The sequence below is a fragment of the Oryctolagus cuniculus genome, chromosome 11 (genome assembly GCF_051225735.1).
Source record: "Oryctolagus cuniculus isolate XC-2025 breed Fujian yellow rabbit chromosome 11, ASM5122573v1, whole genome shotgun sequence".
NCBI lineage: Eukaryota > Metazoa > Chordata > Mammalia > Lagomorpha > Leporidae > Oryctolagus > Oryctolagus cuniculus.
The window spans coordinates 537402-554433 of NC_142877.1; the positions used below are offsets into that span (position 1 = coordinate 537402).

Below are 17032 nucleotides of genomic sequence, written 5' to 3' on the forward strand. Positions count from 1 at the left end.
CAGCGGGGGAGTGGCAGCACCAGGACCCGGCCCCCTCTGGCTCCTGCCTGTCGCGGGGCCCAGCATGCCGCAGGCCGCAGCCAGATCTATCTGCGGCCAGAAAAAGGAAAACTCTGCAAACGGACGCCAGGCGGTCGTCCCCGCCCGGCCGGGAGATGGTCCAAGGCCTCCCAACAACAGGCAGGGCTGTGCCAGGCACCGGGGAGAGAGACGGAACCGAGCAGCGGTGCCGGCCCCCAGCAGCCTGGGAACAGAAAGGGAGGCGGAGGCCGGTCCAGCTGGGCATCCCTGAGAGGAAGAGGAGGGTGGGGGGTGAAGGTCACGAGGGTGGAGGTGGAGGTGACGTTCAGGCTCACGGGGCCCCTCCTGGGAGCTCAGCTGGCTGAGCCGGACGTGAGCAGGGAGGCTCTCCCCAGCCTGGGAGAATGCATGGCCACGCTTGGCAGGGAGGTGCCGCCGGGGCCGGCCTGGGAGTGCTGGCCGTTGGTCTCCTTTCTGACTGATGGGAGAGCATCTGGACTGGAGACGGTCAGCAGGGTGCAGGGCCAGCACGTGGGCTGGGAATGTGCCCTCCGGCAGTTTGGGAAGCCGAGGCATCCCGGAGTGGGGACCGGGATCTGCGCCCTGGGTATGGAGGGGCTGTGATGCTGGGGGGAGCCCTGGGGTCCTTCCCTCCGGCCGGGTCCAGCTGGATCTTCCCTGGTCACCTCCCGAGGCCCCTGCACCAGCCCTAGCTCCATGCCCAGCCCTCCCGTGGTGGGCAGGGACAGGTGGCGCCGGACCTCGTTGCATCCAGGAACCTGGGCTGGGGTTTCCCCCACAGGGACTGCTGGACGAGACCAGAGGTGGCTGCTTCGGTGGGGGAACCGCTCCCGCCTCTCCTACTGCCTGTGCTCTGCTCCTGGGTCAGCGGGCAAAAGTCCAAGGCTCGGCAGCCCCGGGGCAGCGGCAAGATCACTGGCACAGGGACCTCCGGCCGAGAGAGAGGAGAGTGACCGCCAGGAGTTACCAGAGACCGGGTGCAGGTGTGCCGGTGCCGAGGTTCGGCCAGCGCCAACTTCCGCCTCTCACAGCAGCCAGCGGCTTTCCCCGTCACAGCTGCCCAGGCCCCCAGCGGCAGGGGCAGAGCAGGCTTTGGCCCCCAGCCCTGCCTGCCAGCGCCGCGTGGACTCCAGACCAGCAGCTGGCCGTGGGGCCGAGCGGAGTGCCGAGACCCATTCAGCTGGCCGCGAGCCCTGCTCCCCAGATGCAGATCCGGCAGGGCGACGGCAGGCCGCACAGGAAGCCCAGGTGCAGCAGGGCCTCGGGAAGGGTGGGGGCCGTGCAGAGACCCGGCGGCCGGGCAGGAAGGCCACGGGGCAGCGTGACCCCGGGCGGAGGCTGCAGGACACCAAGGTCGCCCAGGCCCGGAGGAAACCTCTGTGGCAGCTCTGCCCTCCCTGCAGGTTCTGCTTCCTGGCTCTGGCCCCGAGCCCGGGAGGTGACCTGCTGTGTCCCCGCCCACCCTTCCCCCATGTGGTGTCCAGGCTCTTGGCCCCGCCTTCCCACCCCTTCCCCACAGAGCAGAGGTCACCTGAGCCCCCCCACCGCACCCACCCAGCGTCCTCAGCCCCCCGGGCCAGGGGACTCACCGTGGCCTGCCCCAGAGCCACAGGGGTCTCAGGGCCCCTCTGGCCCCAGCCCCGCCCAGCCTCTTGACGGGCACCCAGCCCCCAGCCCCCGCTGTCCCTGCGCTCACCTTGCCCGGGCGTGTGGGGTGACACTGAGGAGGCACTGGCTTTCCCTGGGCCCCCCTCCCAGGTGCAGACCAGCAGGTGCAGTGCCCCCCAGCAAGGTGGGGAGGGACCCCCTGGGCTGAAGCTGGAGGGCCCCTCCCCCAGCCAGTCCCGGGCCCCTGGGATATCCTCAGCCCTCCACCAGCACCGAGCATCCTGATTTCGGCCAGTGGCTGGTTGCCATGGAAATGTCCTTGGGACGTGGCGTGGAGAGGGCAGGAGAGGGAGAGGGAAGCCCCTCCACTCCTGCGGAGCCGCTGTCCGGGGACTCCCCTTCCCCGCCCACCAAGCCCAGGGCACCGGGATGCCAGACCGGCGTCTTCCTCCCTGGAGAAGACCCTGCTTGGGCTGCTGCCACTCTGCCTGGCGGCCGGCGCAGGTGGGGAGGGAGGGGCCGGGCAAATGAGCGAGTCAGGCGGTTAATCCTGCCGCAGATGTGTGCGAGCCGCGGCACACGCGCAGCCCTGCCTCCGGCTCCTCACTGTGCTCAGGGCGCTGGCCCCTCTGGGGATTCCTGGCTGTTCCAGACGCCGTCCAAGACGATGCACCTGGCAAGCCCGGGCGGCACAAAGCCTGGGGGGAAGCTGGCAGCATGGGGCTGAGCCGGCAAGGAGCTCGTGGCTCCACACCGCGGGCTCGGGCACAGCCGCCCGCCCAACACGGCGGTCCTCGGGCCACGTCTGGGTTCTGGCAGCCGCCTGCAGACTTGGAGGCCTCACCCGAGCCCCTGCGCTGTGACCCACGTGCCTCCTCCCGGGGGTTCCTGCTTCTCCCAGCTCCCCTGCCCCTCCCCCTGCTCTGACTCCAAGCCCAAGGTGAACGTCCAGCAGGGAGCCTCCCTGCACCCCAGCAGGAGTGGGAGACAGCACCCCATCGTCCCTGTGTGAGCCGGCCAGAGCCCCTTCCCTGCGGCCAGGCCAGGGCACCCACAACTCTGCCTCTGAGATGCGGCAGCTGCTGGCAGAGACGGCCGACGGCCCGAGCACTCGTGGCCTAGCAGTGAATGGAGGGGAGGGCGTGGACTCTCGGGGGGCTGTCCAGGGCCGGTGCCAGGCCGGGAGGCAGAGGATGGAGCAGCGGCAGCCGGCCTGGCCTCGGGTGGCCCCAGCCCGGGGAGCAGCAGCGGTCAGCAGGGCTGGCCTCCTCCCTCCCCTGCACTGGCCACTGACAGAACCTAACAGAGGGGTGCCCAGAAGAACCAGGGGCAGCAGCCTGGCACTGCTAGGGCCTGGGCGCCGCTGAGGAGTGGGCAAGAGGAGTCCTCCCTGGACAGCTCCCCTGCCTGCAGACACAGGGCCAGCAGCCGAGCCCCCGCCCCCCGCCCCGTGCCCTGGAGGGGCACTTCCAGCGGCCACAGGCCCTGCCTGAGGAGGTCAGGAGGCAGCCAGGTGCTGCCCCCAGAGCTGGCCTGTGCTGCCATGGCACCCCTCCCCCACCCACACTTCCTCCGTTCCGGAACTCACGGTTGGAGGTTATGGGAGGCCCACTCGTGTGGGACAGGCGGGGGAGGGGAGCGGGGCAGAGCAGGAGAAGCGTCCTCCTAGCCCGAAGCCCTGAGAAGGCCAGACGAGGGGGAGGGTCCGGGGCCCGCCCCTGCTGGAGGAGCGCCTTGTGGGGGGGGGGCCGGCTGGTCGCTGCGTGAGCAGCAGACTCCTTCGTCCCTGTCTCCGGGGCGTAGGCACGCGGAGGTGGACACTGGGGGTTTCTGCTGAGCGAGGATGCGGCCCTGCTTCAGACCGAAGACCCCTCGGCCGGCACCGGGCGACCCCAGCAGAACGCGGAAGCGGACGCTGTCTGCACGCCACGCCGTCCAGGCGGCTCGGGGCCGCGCGAGCTGGGGCGGGCGGCGGACCCGGCGCCAGGCGGGACCGGGGCCAGGGGCTCCCCCTCTGCAGTTTGGCCCGCGGGGCGCGAGCGTCTCGCTGGGGAAGACGACGGGAGAGCGGGAGAGCGCGGATCCCCCGACAGCGCAAAGTGGCTGGGGCCGGAGCTGACCCGGTCCCTGCGGGCGCCCCGGGACGCTCCTCCCCGCGCGCGGCCGCCTCCTCCCCCGCGGCCTCGCTCTCCCCCTCCCCGCGCCGCAGGAGGCGGGCAGGTCCGGGCGGGGCCGAGCGCACAGCCCCTTGCTCGCGGCCCCGCCGGGCGGCGCCGTGCCCCGCAGGACCAGCTGCGAGCCGGGCCGAGGACCGAGCCGCCCGCGGGCGCGGGGGACATGAAGTTGGGCACGCGCGGGCCTCGGAGCGGGGGCGCGGTGGGCGCGGGAGCCGTGCGTGTCTAGAATCCGCTCGGTGCGCCATGGAGCTCCGGGCGCCGCCGCCGCCGCTGTTGCTGCTGCTGCTGCTGGGGGCCGGCCTCCTGCCCGGTAAGTTTCGGGGCGCTGGGTGGCCCCCGTCGTTGGGTGCCGGGCAGGCGGGCATCCCCGAGGCGCCGAGGAGGGGCTGGCAGGCTCCCGGCTGCGGTCCCAAGCCGCCGGGTTGCGCAGCCCGGAGGCACAGGCTGCCCTGAGGCGCGCGCTGAGCCGGCCAGGAAGGAGTTAACCTGCTCGGGTGTCTGCAAGAGCCGGTTTGGGTGGGTGGGAGGGGGGGTCCGCCGGCCCTCTCAGGGGCTACAACTTGGTGGAGGTGGGGGCGCCTCTGCCCTGCGCCCTCCCGCCAGACCCCGCCTCCCACCTGCCCTGGTGTAGGGGCTTAGAAGGGTGGCCTCTACAGCCTCCCGCCCCCCCAAGCTCACGGGCAGGGGAAGTTCCCGCTCCCTCCGCCGCCCCCCCCTTTCCGGTGCCCTGTGTGGGTGCAGACAGGGGCTTCCTGGAGGGAGTTCTCCCCCCTGGAGCTCAGTGGGGAGTGGGGAGCATCTTACAGGTCACAGGGCCTGGGACGGAGGAGGGTGGGCTCTGTGCTGGGAGCTGAGAGCTGGCGACTGGAGCAGGACCCCCAGGGAGAGGGGTTTCCCCTCCCTCTCCAACCCCCAGGACCCCAGAGCTCGTGGGGAGGTGGGCTGGGCTGCACCGCTGTCCAGGAGAACCCCAGGGTGCCGGGCTGCTGGTCAGCTCTGCTCTTCAAAGGCCCCTCAGGCGTCGGGCACAGCCTCTCCCCTTCCTCCACCTCCCTGCCGGGCCCAGGGCACAGCCTCTCCCCTTCCTCCACCTCCCTGCCGGGCTGGGCCCCGTCTCCCACGCGTCCCCCGGCCCCGCTGGAGACAGCTGTCGCCTCTACAGTCAGCTGGGAGACGCGCCCGGCCGGTGCTCACGGGTAAATCTGGTTTTATGGAGCCTCACCCAGGGGGCCACACAGGGCCCTGGGGTGGGGGCCCTCAGGTGGCTGAGGGGGGCTGGCGAGAGGCTGGGGGACGCCCGGAGCTGAGCCGCCTCTGCCCGCTGTGCAGCCAGCGGCCGCGTGGAGACCCGGGCCCACGCAGAGGAGCGGCTGCTGAGGAGGCTCTTCAGTGGCTACAACAAGTGGTCGCGGCCAGTGGCCAACATCTCGGACGTGGTCCTCGTCCACTTCGGCCTGTCCATCGCACAGCTCATTGACGTGGTAGGTGGGGTGGGCTCCGCGGGGCTGTGTGTCCGGCCCGTGCCTGGTGAGCCACCAGCTCCGCCCACCTGGCCACAGCAGATGCGCCTGCGTTTGCCTGGACGGCCCAGGCCCTGCCTCTCGCCCTGGCCGGGCTTCAGCTGTCAGTCACACTCACAGAAGCCGAGACCGGGAACGGCCTCTGTGGAGGGAGGGGGCGGTGCCGTGGCCTGTGAGTGACAGCCGTGGGGGCCGTTTGTGCCGCTGCTGTGGCATCTGGGGCAGGACTGGGGCCCCACAAAGTCCCCACCCTCAGCCTGGTCCCTGGAGCGCGGGGTCTAGAGATTCTGCCTCGGTTTCTGTTTACCTGGGGCCTGTTTGCCTCCCTGGTGAGGGACCGGGGAGGATGCTAGGGTCTGGCAGGGGCCCCTCGGTCTGGACAGGAGCCCAGGGAGCCCCAGGTGTGGGAGAGAAGGGGGGAGGGGGTGGACTGTGATGCCAGCAGCCCGCGCCCTGTGCTAGGCAGAGGTTCTGTCCAGGGCCTGCGTCCTGCCCTCCAGTGGGCACGGCAGCACAGACCTCAGCTGTCCCTGGTCACCTGCAGGGGGCGAGAGCTGTGGATGGGCCAGCAGGGGCCGAGGAGACAGCCCCCATCTCCTGGTCGGCGGCAGCACAGCCGGCCTCGGGGGCTGCTGCAGCTTGCTCAGAGCCGGGAAGAGGGGCAGGTAGGGACCCTTGGGGTCCAGCTGTGAGGGCTCCTCCCCGGGGTCCCGCTCACTCCAGCCCCTGACACCAAAGCCTGGCTCGCCAGACCAGGGGAAGGGGGGCTTCCCAAAGGCTCCCCCACACCCCACAGGAACCCAGCCCGGGGCCTGCTGGGAGGGAGAGCTGCTGGCTCCAGGCTGCTGCTGCTTTGTTGGGTGGCCACCTTGTGGCTGAGGGGCAGGAGCGTCCCGGGGGCTGTGGGGGCCGTGGGCGACCCCAGGCTGTGCAGAGCCGTGCGGCCTCCACCCTCAGCGTCCTGGAACTGCCACGTGTGTGCCAGCTGTGCCACCCGCCGAGGGCTGCAGACGCACAGCGCTGGCCGGCAGAAGCCTCAGGCCTCGTGGGAGCCCCCCGGCTGCCGCCCCCCGGCTGCCGCCCTGAGCTCCTGAGAGCTCACCCCATTGCTCCACTCTGCCACAGCGCCCCCAGCTCGTCTAGGAGATGCCAAGGCCTGGACCCAACACCAGGCTCCAGGGAGAGTCCTGGAGCAGCTCCCGGCCTGCTCTCTGCCCTGCAGCTGGCCCAGGACACATGGGAACACACACAGACACACGTGTGCACACAGCTGCACACGCACATACACGCAAGGCCAGGCCCCGGTGCTATGCCGCGGGTGGGGCAGTCACACTGTGCCCTGGGCTGCGTGTGGGTTCACACCCCCACCCTGGCTGCACCAGAGGCTGTGGGGTCCCCAGCGGCTTCCTGACCTGATGCTGTCCCCATGAAGTGTCCAGACAGGAGGGCCGGGCTGCGGCTGGACTCTGCAGCCCTTCGTGGGGGGGAGGCTGCCCTGCCCCAGCTCCCTGGGGCGAGGCCGTGCAGGCAGCTGGAGGGCACGGCTGTGCTGAGGGCGGCAGCCATGTGCTCTGCTCCATGCCCCCCACCCCCGGCGTCCTGGGCAGCTGGGTGACCTGCCTGGCTGGCTCCACTGGAGAGCAGGGCCCGAGGCCTCTCCGCTTTCCCATCCCCGGGGGCCTTTCCTGCTCGTCCCTGGTCTGGGTCTGGTACCGGGGCGGGGGGAGGGGCACTTTGTGCAGGATGCTGCCCAGGCCTTGCAGCAGGGCCCGTGGGCAGGGTGTGGGCGCTAGGAAGTGGGCAGTCAGCACCCCCCGGTGAGAGGGGTGGGACTTCCTGTCCCTGCAGGACAGGCCATGCAGATGGGGGCCGGGGGTGGGGCCTTGGCCGGGAGTGGCCCTTCTGCTCACGCCCCCGAGTGCCCGCCCGGGCTTGGTTGCCTCTGGAGACGAGCCGCTCACTCCGTCCTGAGGTCCAGGCCCGGCCCGGCGCCCATGGTCAAGGACACGCAGGGCCAGACCGAGCTCCTCCTCCTCTGTGCCCTAGGACGAGAAGAACCAGATGATGACCACAAACGTGTGGGTGAAGCAGGTGAGTGGGGGGCTGCCCCGCCCCTCCCGCGGCCCCGCCCGGCCCCTGACCCTGTGTCCCCACAGGAGTGGCATGATCACAAGCTGCGCTGGGACCCGGCTGACTACGAGAACGTCACCTCCATCCGCATCCCCTCCGAGCTCATCTGGCGGCCGGACATCGTCCTCTACAACAAGTGAGTCCACGCTGCCTGGCGAGCGGAGGCGGGGGCGGGGAGCGGAGGCCGGGGCCGGCTCCAGGGCTGCGGGCAGAGCCCGTGGGGCCAGAGTGTGGACGCTCACCCTCGGCTCGGCTGGCCTCTGCCTCTGTCTTTCTCTCTGTGCAGTGGGGGGTGGGGGGTCAGGCCCCCTGCCCCACTGATGACCTCCAGCCCCAGGCTGGGAGGTTTTCACGTCAGGTGTCCCCGCCGAGCCTTGCGCGCTGTAGCGTGCCCAGGGTGGACCGAGAGGGCCCAGGAAGCACTGCCCTCCTTGCCTGATCCTCAGGGCTGCCCCCCCCGCCGCGTGGGCCCCCAGGCTGAGGTCCCCCCAGGTGGGACGCCCAAGCTGGGATCCTCGGGGCTCCCAGGACGCCGAGCTGCCATCTGGCCCTGGAGGTTCCCATTGACCTGTGGCCTCCAGCTGTGGGCTCCGCACTCACAGTGCAAATGCAGTCACCTCTGGCCCCAGCCATCTGCCCACAGCCCCTCAAAGCCCCCGGGGCACCTGCTTGACCTACAAACCTCCCTCTTTGCTGGAGTACCAGGGGCCCCTCCCCCATCTTAATTGAGTCCTGGAATGGTTGGGAGAGCATCGCCTTCCCAGGATGCATTAGGGAGGCAGGTGGTGCCTTGCCCTCAGGGCGGGGTCTCTGACTCCGTGAGTGAGTGAGATGAGAGCCCCAGTGCCTCCCTGGGGGACACTCTCAGCCCCCGACCCCTCCCCACCCTGGGGAGAAGGGGGAGTCCTCTGGGCTGGACTGGGCCAGTGAACAGCCCCCTGAGGCCACCCCACAGATCCCCTGCCTGACCCCTGGGAGGCAGTGGGTTGGACCCAGCTTCTGTGGGTCTGGGGTCAGCGCTGGGGCCCTCTCTGGGCAGGGAGGCCACGGTCTGGCCATAGCCAGCACACTGACTGGGTGATGGCCCTGCTGCTGGGCGGGGCGTCCTCTCGGCAGGAGACCCTGCTGTCCACCTGGGCTTCCCGAGGGTGGCCTTCAGCCTGCGGTGCTGGTGCCGGGGTCAGGGGCCTCACTCCCGTTTCCGTCGTCCCGCCCAGTGCCGATGGAGACTTCGCAGTGACCCACCTGACCAAGGCCCACCTGTTCCACGACGGGCGGGTGCAGTGGACGCCCCCGGCCATCTACAAGAGCTCCTGCAGCATCGACGTCACTTTCTTCCCCTTCGACCAGCAGAACTGCACCATGAAGTTTGGCTCCTGGACCTACGACAAGGCCAAGATCGACCTGGTGCGCATGGACAGCCGCGTGGACCAGCTGGACCTGTGGGAGAGCGGCGAGTGGGTGATCGTGGACGCCGTGGGCACCTACAACACGCGCAAGTACGAGTGCTGCGCGGAGGTGTACCCCGACATCACCTACGCCTTCGTCATCCGCCGGCTGCCGCTCTTCTACACCGTCAACCTGCTGGTGCCCTGCCTGCTCATCTCCTGCCTCACCGTGCTGGTCTTCTACCTGCCGTCCGAGTGCGGCGAGAAGATCACGCTCTGCATCTCCGTGCTGCTCTCGCTCACCGTCTTCCTGCTGCTCATCACTGAGATCATCCCGTCCACCTCGCTGGTCGTCCCGCTCATCGGCGAGTACCTGCTCTTCACCATGGTCTTCGTCACCCTCTCCATCGTCATCACCGTCTTCGTGCTCAACGTGCACCACCGCTCGCCGCGCACGCACGCCATGCCCGCCTGGGTGCGCCGCGTCTTCCTGGACCTCGTGCCGCGCCTGCTCTTCATGAAGCGGCCGTCCACGGTCAAGGACCACTGCCGCCGGCTCATCGAGTCCATGCACAAGATGGCCGGCGCCCCGGGCTTCTGGCCCGAGCCCGCGGGGCCGCCCGGCCGGGGCCCCGCCCCAGCCCCGTCCTTCTGCACGGCCCCCGCACCCCCGGCGGAGCCCCGGCCTGCCTGCCCGTCACCCTCCAATAAGGTCCCCCTTCAGCGGCCCGCGGAGTTGGGGAAGCCCAGCCCCTGCCCCTCGCCTGGCCCTGCCAGAGCCAGGTCCCTCAGTGTCCAGCACGCACCCCGCCCCAGCGAGGGGGCGGAGGACGGCCTGCGGTGCCGGTCTCGGAGCATCCAGTGCTGTGTTCCCGGGGACAAAGCTGCCCCGCAGGCGGCCGGCTCCCCCGGCTCCCCTGCCTCCCCCGGCTCCCCCGCCTCCCCTGCCTCCCCAAAGGCCCTGCCTGCTGCACTCCCCCCAGCCCCGCCCTCCCTCTGCACCTGCACCTGCACCTGCCGGAGGGAGCCGCCTCGGGTGCCCCCAAGCACCACGCTCAAGGCTCCGCCCCCGCCCCTGCTGCTGTCCCCAGCCCTGGCGAGGGCTGTCGAGGGCGTCCAGTACATCGCTGACCAGCTGCGGGCCGAAGACGCAGATTTCTCGGTGAGTCCGCCCCGCGGCTGTGGCTGGTGAGCAGATCTCGGCTTCTGGGGAAGATTCCGGAAGCCTGGGCCGCTGGGTTAGGGGCACGCAGCGGCTTCTCTGACACGGTAACCCTGCCCGAGCCTCCGGGGAGGCTGCAGTCCCGGGCCGAGCCCAGGCTGAGCAGGGGAGGGGTCCAGAGTGGCAGGGTCGGGCAGCTGCTGGCTACAGTGTTGCAGCACAGCATGAGGTCTTCCTGGGGGTGCCCTGGGCGCTCTGGCTGGGACTGGGGACGCCTGGGTGATGGGCGAGGGTGGGGGTGCAGCCCTCTCCAGGCCCTTCTTACTGGGGGAGGGGCTGCGGTGAGAGAAGCTGGGACAGGATGGAACAACCTGTGAGGCCTGCTTGGAGGAAGAGGGCACCGCCCAGCCCCCACTCAGTCCCAAGAGGCCAAGCTGGGGGAGGGGCAGGATGCCGGCCAGCTGCCAGGTCCCTGGGGACGGGTGGGCCCCAGACAGGGTCCCGGGCCCGTCCGCTCCCTGCTGCTGCTCAGGCTGTATGTATTGATGGGACAGAGGCTGCAGGCCCCCATGTCCACTGGCACAGTGTCCCCCTCCTCACCTCACTCCCGGGAGCTACAGCACCAGCAGGCCTGGGTGGGGCTGGGCCAGCTCTCCCGGAGCCACCACTCGTCCTCCCTGTCCCATGTAGGGAGTCACACCTGAGGGTCTCAGGGGTCCAGGGCTGGGTGTTAGACCCTGTGGAGCTGGGCCAGCCAGGCTGGGGAGGGGAGGTCCTCTCCTGGCCCACAGTGAGCACGCCCGGAACCCCTGAGGCCCCCGCTCCTGACCGTCCTGGGTGCTGTCCCAGGGCCCCGCCCCTCCATCAGGCTGGGTGTCACACCTGAGACCCGTGAGCGTCCCGCCCCGCAGCTCCTCTGGTCCCCAGAGACAGAAAAGAAACCCCAGGAGGCACTGGAAGGTCCCGTGTCACCGAGATGCGGGGGGGGGGGGGCAGCTCTGGGACACGTTTTGCTGCAGCTCCGGCACAGAGGCAGCTCCTGGCCCAGCCGTGCCGTGCTGTGCCGAGACCAGTGGCCGGGCCGGGCAGCAGGTGCACGGAGCCTTGGGAGCAGAGCCCGGGCCCCCCCTCTGGCTGCCCCCCATCTGCCAGCGGCTCCAGCTGCTTGACCTGGTTCTGACTGGGGAGGCAGAGCCGACTTCTCGGGAACCGGCCCGGAGACAGCAGGGTGGCTTTGGTCTCTGACCACGTGTCCTCGCCGGGGTGGGAGGACCCTGGGCACAGAGGGCAGGGGCCAAGGAAACTGGGACAGGGCTCTGTGGGGGCCACACCCCAGCCTTTCCGGGAACAGGGGTCCTGAGGGGGTCCCTTTGTGCTCAGGATTCCCATAAATAAACTAGCCGTTCCCCTAAAAACCATCAGAATCCCAGTGGTCAGAGCAGAGCCCACAGACAGGGAGGTGGCCGGCCTGACCACTCACATCCATGCACCTGCTGGCCCAGGGCATGCTGGGAGCTGTTCTGACAGAGCCTGGAGATTATTGCAGGCCCTTGCAGACAGCTGACCGTCCACAGGGACAGGCAGGGCGCTGGGCAGTGGCAGGACACCCACACGCCTCGGCTGCAGAGGGCAGCGGCTATGCTGAGAGTGACACCCTCACCCCAGGCCTGGGCGGAGCTCGGTGCTGCAAGCACATCCGCCCCCCCAGCCTGAGCCTGTCCGGAGATGCCGCCATGGGGCGGAGCCTGGGTGGGACTGACCTGGGACTGGCCACGGCCACCCCGTCCTCCCTGCTGCGCGAGGGTTGAGTGGGTGGCAGTGGGCAGCGCCCACACTGGGTCTGGAGGACAGTGTGGATGTCGGCCTGTCGGCTCTGGGGACCTCACCCACCGTGGGGTCCTCAGCGGCCAGGCCGTGCTGCCCAGCGAGCTCTTGGCCTCCTTCCTGGCCAGGGATTGTGGGCTCCACTTTCTCACCTCCACTGGGCCCCCAGCCTGGTAACGGGGGCGTAGGTCTGTTCACAACCCCGGGCCACAGAGTCCCCCAGCAGGCTCTCTCCTCTGCTTCCTTTGTTTAAGAATTTATTTATTTGAAAGGCAGAGTTAGAGAGACGGAGAAAGAGAGACAGAGGGACCTTCCATCCACTGGTTCATCCCCCAAATGGCCGCCATGGCCGGGGCTGGGAGCTCCATCCAGGCCTCCCGCAGTGCAGCAGGGGCGCAGGCACCCGGGCCATCACCTGCTGCTTCACCAGCCTCAGACCCGTGGTTGTGCAGAACCCAGTGCCGCCGCCAGCCCCTCTCTCACCTTCCCTTCCTCCCTCCAGGCAGGTGAGGTCAGGTGGGGACTCCACGCTAGGGTCCCAGGCTCCCACAGTGACCTGTGGACCATGGGGGCCTCCCAGGGGGGCCCTGCTCTGCCTGAACCCCACAACCCCCTACACGAGTGCCCACGGCGCCCCGCCAGCACCTGTGGCAGCTCCGCCCTCTGACTCTGGCTGGCCGGGTCGCTGTGCCTGCAGGTGCCCTGGGCGGCAGGCGGGAGGCGGGGCCCGAGGCTGACGCGTCCCTGTTTGCAGGTGAAGGAAGACTGGAAGTACGTGGCCATGGTCGTCGACCGCATCTTCCTCTGGGTGTTCGTGGTCGTCTGCCTGCTGGGCACTGTTGGGCTCTTCCTGCCACCCTGGCTGGCCGGCATGATCTAGGCCCCAGTGGAGGGAGGCGCCCCCGCCGCTGGACGCCCACCTGCCCCCTCGCCCATGCCCGCTCCAGGCACGGCCGGGGAGGCCAGGCGGGCTGGTGAGTTCCGTCCAACAGGGCAGCATCACAGGCGACTCGGCCACCTGCTGGCCTGCAGAGGGGACTTGCCAGGTCCCGACCGCCCACTGCTAGCCCCACACGCCCCCTCGACCCCCTGGGACCCCACAGGCCTCCGAGGAGTTGAGGTCCTGGCCTCTGCTTCTGCCCTCCCCCCTCCCCAGTCCCAGGCCCGTCCTCCTTCCCCCTAACGTGCCAGGAGTGAGTTCCTGAGTTCTCCACGCTCTGCCCAGCGGCCTTGAAGGAAGGGGGAGGCACCCGGAGGGAATCGGGCAGCAGACCCCTCCCCCGGCAGCCCCAAGGGCACTGACATTTCATGACGTCCCAGGGTCTTGGGGGCTGCAGAGTGCCCAGGTCCCAGGTTCTGCCTCCGTGCACAGCCTGGGGACCCTCTCTGGGGCTGTAGAGAGATGCAGGAAGGACTTCCTGTCTCATAGGCCAGGAGAGGCCAGGGCTGCCTTGAGCCCAGCTCACGGGAACAGTTAGGGGCGGGGGCTGCAGATCTAGGGGTCCCTGGTCCAGCGTCCTGCCTCATCTGGGATGGGGTGCATGTGGGTACCTGCTGCCTGGAGGGGGGGGCCACGCCTCACCCCCAGACAGCATTTGGTGGGAGGAAACCCCCCCTGGGGCCACAGGAGTCTCTGGACCCTCACCAGCCGGGGCCAGGCTTGGGGCTGAGCCTAGGGCCTCGGTGGTCTCCTCCCTGGGGCAGCGCCTGGCTCCCAGGGCCTGAGAGGAGTGAGTGGACCTCTGAATGACGGCTCGAGGCCTCCAGCACCAAGCCTGGCTGGTGCCGGTACAGTGACACGGGCCTGTGTCAGCTGCATCTGCCCACACACACGCTCAGCTCCCTTGGGCACCGGGGACCCGCCTGCTGAGCTTGGACCTGCCTGGCTTCTGGGAGCTGTCCAGGCATCGACGCGCTGCGGACCCCGGGCTCTCAGGGCGAGTTCACCCCAGGACCACGGGGTGAGGCTGAGGACACCAGGCCTCAGAGGAGGGCATGGACACAGACCCCAGACCCTAGTCCATGCCACGTGGGCAGATCAACCGCCAGCCTCAGGAGGGGCCTCGCTGTGGGCGGGTGGCCAGTGCCCCTTGCTGGCCAGAAGACTGTGCCGCATGGACACTGCCGGCTGCCGGCCACCACTGGGACCCTCACTTCTGTCCCTTTCAGAAACGACAGAGATCCCAGCACCTAAAGCAAAGCCACGGCCACCCCATTGTCCCCCCATCCCCCGTCCCTATTGTCCCCCCACCCCCACTGTGCTGTCCACGGGCACCGCGCAGGCCCTCAGTTGGCTGAGAACTGGCGACGCCGCACCCAGGCCGCGCCTGCAGGCCCCCGTGCGTCCCCTCCCCCAGCTCCCAGATGCTCCTGTTCCGGAACCTTGAGTGGTGTCCAGGGCCTGGCCCTCAGTAGTCCCATGCTGTGCCCGGTTCCTCTGCCCCAGGGAAGGCGCTGTTGGCCCAGGCTTGGTGCCTGTGTCTATGCTGACCGCGTGCTCTCTGTGTGTCAGGACGCTGGCCTCAGGGGGCTGGTCAATCCCTTGTCCACCTCACAACAGCGTTTCCCACTCCTTAGAGACTGGCTGGGGTGGGTGGATGGCAGGAGCCTCCTGTGGGACCCCCAGGGTGGCACACACAGCCTGGCCCGGCCCGTGGAAGCCCCGGGACAGGACCCAGGCTCCCCAGCCGTCCTGCCTCCTGCCCAGCCCCGCCCACTGCTCCCTGGAGGCAATAAACCGTGTCAGGAGCTCGGCCTCTGGGGTCATCACTGTCTCCCCAGAAACCGGGGACACCCCGGCAGTTGCATGGGACTCGGCCAGTCTCCCTGCCGTCCACGTGGGCCACGTCCTGGACACCAGGCCCCGGGTGGCCGGCTCAGGTCCAGTGCCGAGGCTGCGGCCGCTGCAGCACACACGCTGTGCCCCTGCTGCTCACTCCCACGACAGCGGCTCCTCACCATCCGGCTGACCCCGGGCCCATGGGCGGTGCCCCCATCGCAGGCCGCTGGCCCCGCTCTGAGCCGGGGTCGGAAGCACTGTCCTTGGCACAGGTCCCAGCCGTGGATGCAGGCAGGGCCAGCAGGAGGCGCCCTGTGCCCCCCTCCTCCTGTGACAGCTGCTGCTGCCCTAATCCTGCTGACTCTCGCTGTCCACACACAGACCACAGCGCCCACGCAGGGCCATGCCCGCCCCTCCCCCACCCTGGCTGCACCGACTACCCTCAGTCTGCAGGGTGGGCCCTACCAGGCTCTCCCCCAGTGCTGCCCTGGCCAGGAGCCAGCCCCCCGCTCTGCAGGGCTCCGCCTGCGCCTGGACTGACCCGCCCCCCCAGGTGTGGACAGGACGCTGGGCAACACCAGTGCTTCCGGGGGCCCAGGCCTGGGCTCTGGGCTCCTGGAGGGGGCGCAGGTGGTGGCTGCCTGGACTGCCCAGGTGCAGGGAGCCATCAGCCCTGGCCCTGCTGAATGGTGCGGCTCCCGTCCACACCGAGGGCCTCTCCGTGTGGCTGCTGTCCCACAGCGGGTGGAGCGCATGTGTCTGACCGCATCCTGCAGGCACCGGTCCCGTGCTTCGGTACTCACAGGGCTCTCCCTGCACGCCGGTGCCTAGGCGAGAGGGTCCTGACAGCTCCCTCACCGCGGGGCCCTCTGTCCCGGCCACGTCCCTCACTGTGATGGCCCCTCTGTCCCGGCCACGTCCGTCACCGTGATGTCCCCTCTGCCCTGGCCACGTCCCTCACTGTGATGTCCCCTCTGTCCCAGCCACGTCCCTCTCTGTGATGTCCCCTCTGTCCCGGCCACATCCCTCACTGTGATGGCCCCTCTGCCCCGGCCACGTCCCTCTCTGTGATGTCCCTTCTGTCCCGGCCACGTCCCTCTCTGTGATGTCCCCTCTGTCCCGGCCATGTCCCTCTCTGTGATGGCCCCTCTGCCCCGGCCACGTCTGTCACCGTGATGTCCCTTCTGTCCCGGCCACGTCCCTCTCTGTGATGTCCCCTCTGTCCCGGCCACGTCCCTCACCGCGAGGTCCCCTCTGTCCCGGCCACGTCCCTCACTGTGATGGCCCCTCTGCCCCGGCCACGTCCGCCACCGTGATGTCCCTTCTGTCCTGGCCACGTCCCTCTCTGTGATGTCCCCTCTGTCCCGGCCACGTCCCTCACCGCGAGGTCCCCTCTGTCCCGGCCACGTCCCTCACTGTGATGTCCCCTCTGTCCTGGCCACGTCCCTCACCGCGAGGTCCCCTCTGCCCTGGCCACGTCCACTGCGGGTCCTGTGTGATCCTCTTTCCCCAGGTCAGGTTCTTTGCTGTGGTCCCGGAGGTGACAGCTGCTCGCCTGCACCTGTTCAGGGGCCTTGGCCCGGCAGGTGTCTGGGGGTCGAGAGGGGTCTCCTGGACGTGCCCTCCCCACACCGTGACCACGCGTCTCTGCTGCTGGGGTGAGAGCTACCCCCAGCCGTGGGTGCAAGACCCTGATTCTGGCTCTGTGCTGTCCTCTCCCTGCAAAACCCCTGCACCTGTAGGGGTCACCGGTCTGTCCTGGGGTCACCGCCGAGGGTCCTGCCCCGGGGCTGTGTTCTGGTTCCTTTTGGAACCTTTGGTGGTGCGGTAAGGCGGGGTCTTTGCTCACTCCTGTGTGGCTGTGAGGGGGAATGAGAGCCGAGTGCCCCAGCCCCGTGCAGAGCCCTGGTGTCTTACAGCTCTGAGGTCCATCCCGTGACACGGAGCAGAAAGCCTCGCGTGAATAAAACGTGTGTCACTATGTCACTGTGTATGTCACTGCATGTCACTGCGTGTGTCACTGTGTGTCACTGTGTGTCACTGTGCATGTCACTGCATGTCGCTGTGTCACTGTGTGTCACTGTTACTGCATGTGTCACTGTGTCACTGTGTCACTGTGTGTCACTGTTACTGCGTGTGTCACTGTGCATGTCACTGCATGTTGCTGTCACTGTGTGTCACTGCATGTCACTGTGTGTCACTGTGCGTGTCACTGCATATGTCGCTGTGTCACTGCGTGTGTCACTGTGTGTGTCACTGTCACTGTGCATGTCACTGCGTGTTGCTGTCACTGTGTGTCACTGCGTGTCACTGTGTCACTGTCACTGTGTGTGTCACTGCATGTCACTGCATGTCGCTGTGTCACTGTGTGTCACTGTTACTGCATGTGTCACTGTGTCATT

At 69.0% G+C, this 17032-nt stretch overlaps 2 protein-coding genes across 6 annotated transcripts; both read left to right on the plus strand.

Annotated features, from left to right (window-relative positions):
* The first annotated feature begins 429 nt into the window (after positions 1 to 429).
* On the plus strand, positions 430 to 1698 carry LOC149123290 (uncharacterized). Its single transcript, XM_089306917.1, has 2 exons — positions 430 to 628; positions 824 to 1698. The coding sequence occupies exons 1-2, from the start codon at positions 430 to 432 to the stop codon at positions 1696 to 1698; spliced, it is 1074 nt and encodes a 357-aa protein (XP_089163043.1).
* Positions 1699 to 3353: 1655 nt separating this feature from the next.
* CHRNA4 (cholinergic receptor nicotinic alpha 4 subunit) lies at positions 3354 to 15084 on the plus strand. Of its 5 annotated transcripts, none has more exons than XM_051829140.3 (6): positions 3354 to 4137; positions 5157 to 5308; positions 7394 to 7438; positions 7504 to 7613; positions 8695 to 10027; positions 12606 to 15080. In XM_051829140.3, the coding sequence occupies exons 1-6, from the start codon at positions 4071 to 4073 to the stop codon at positions 12729 to 12731; spliced, it is 1833 nt and encodes a 610-aa protein (XP_051685100.1). In that variant the 5' UTR covers positions 3354 to 4070; the 3' UTR covers positions 12732 to 15080. The 5 variants fall into 5 exon arrangements, with proteins under 5 accessions (XP_051685100.1, XP_051685102.1, XP_089163042.1 ...); XM_051829142.3 differs by lacking the exon at positions 3354 to 4137 and adding an exon at positions 4897 to 5023 and having other exon boundaries at positions 12606 to 15081; XM_051829141.3 differs by lacking the exon at positions 3354 to 4137 and adding an exon at positions 5892 to 6012 and having other exon boundaries at positions 5177 to 5308; positions 12606 to 15082.
* The last annotated feature ends 1948 nt before the right edge of the window (positions 15085 to 17032 follow it).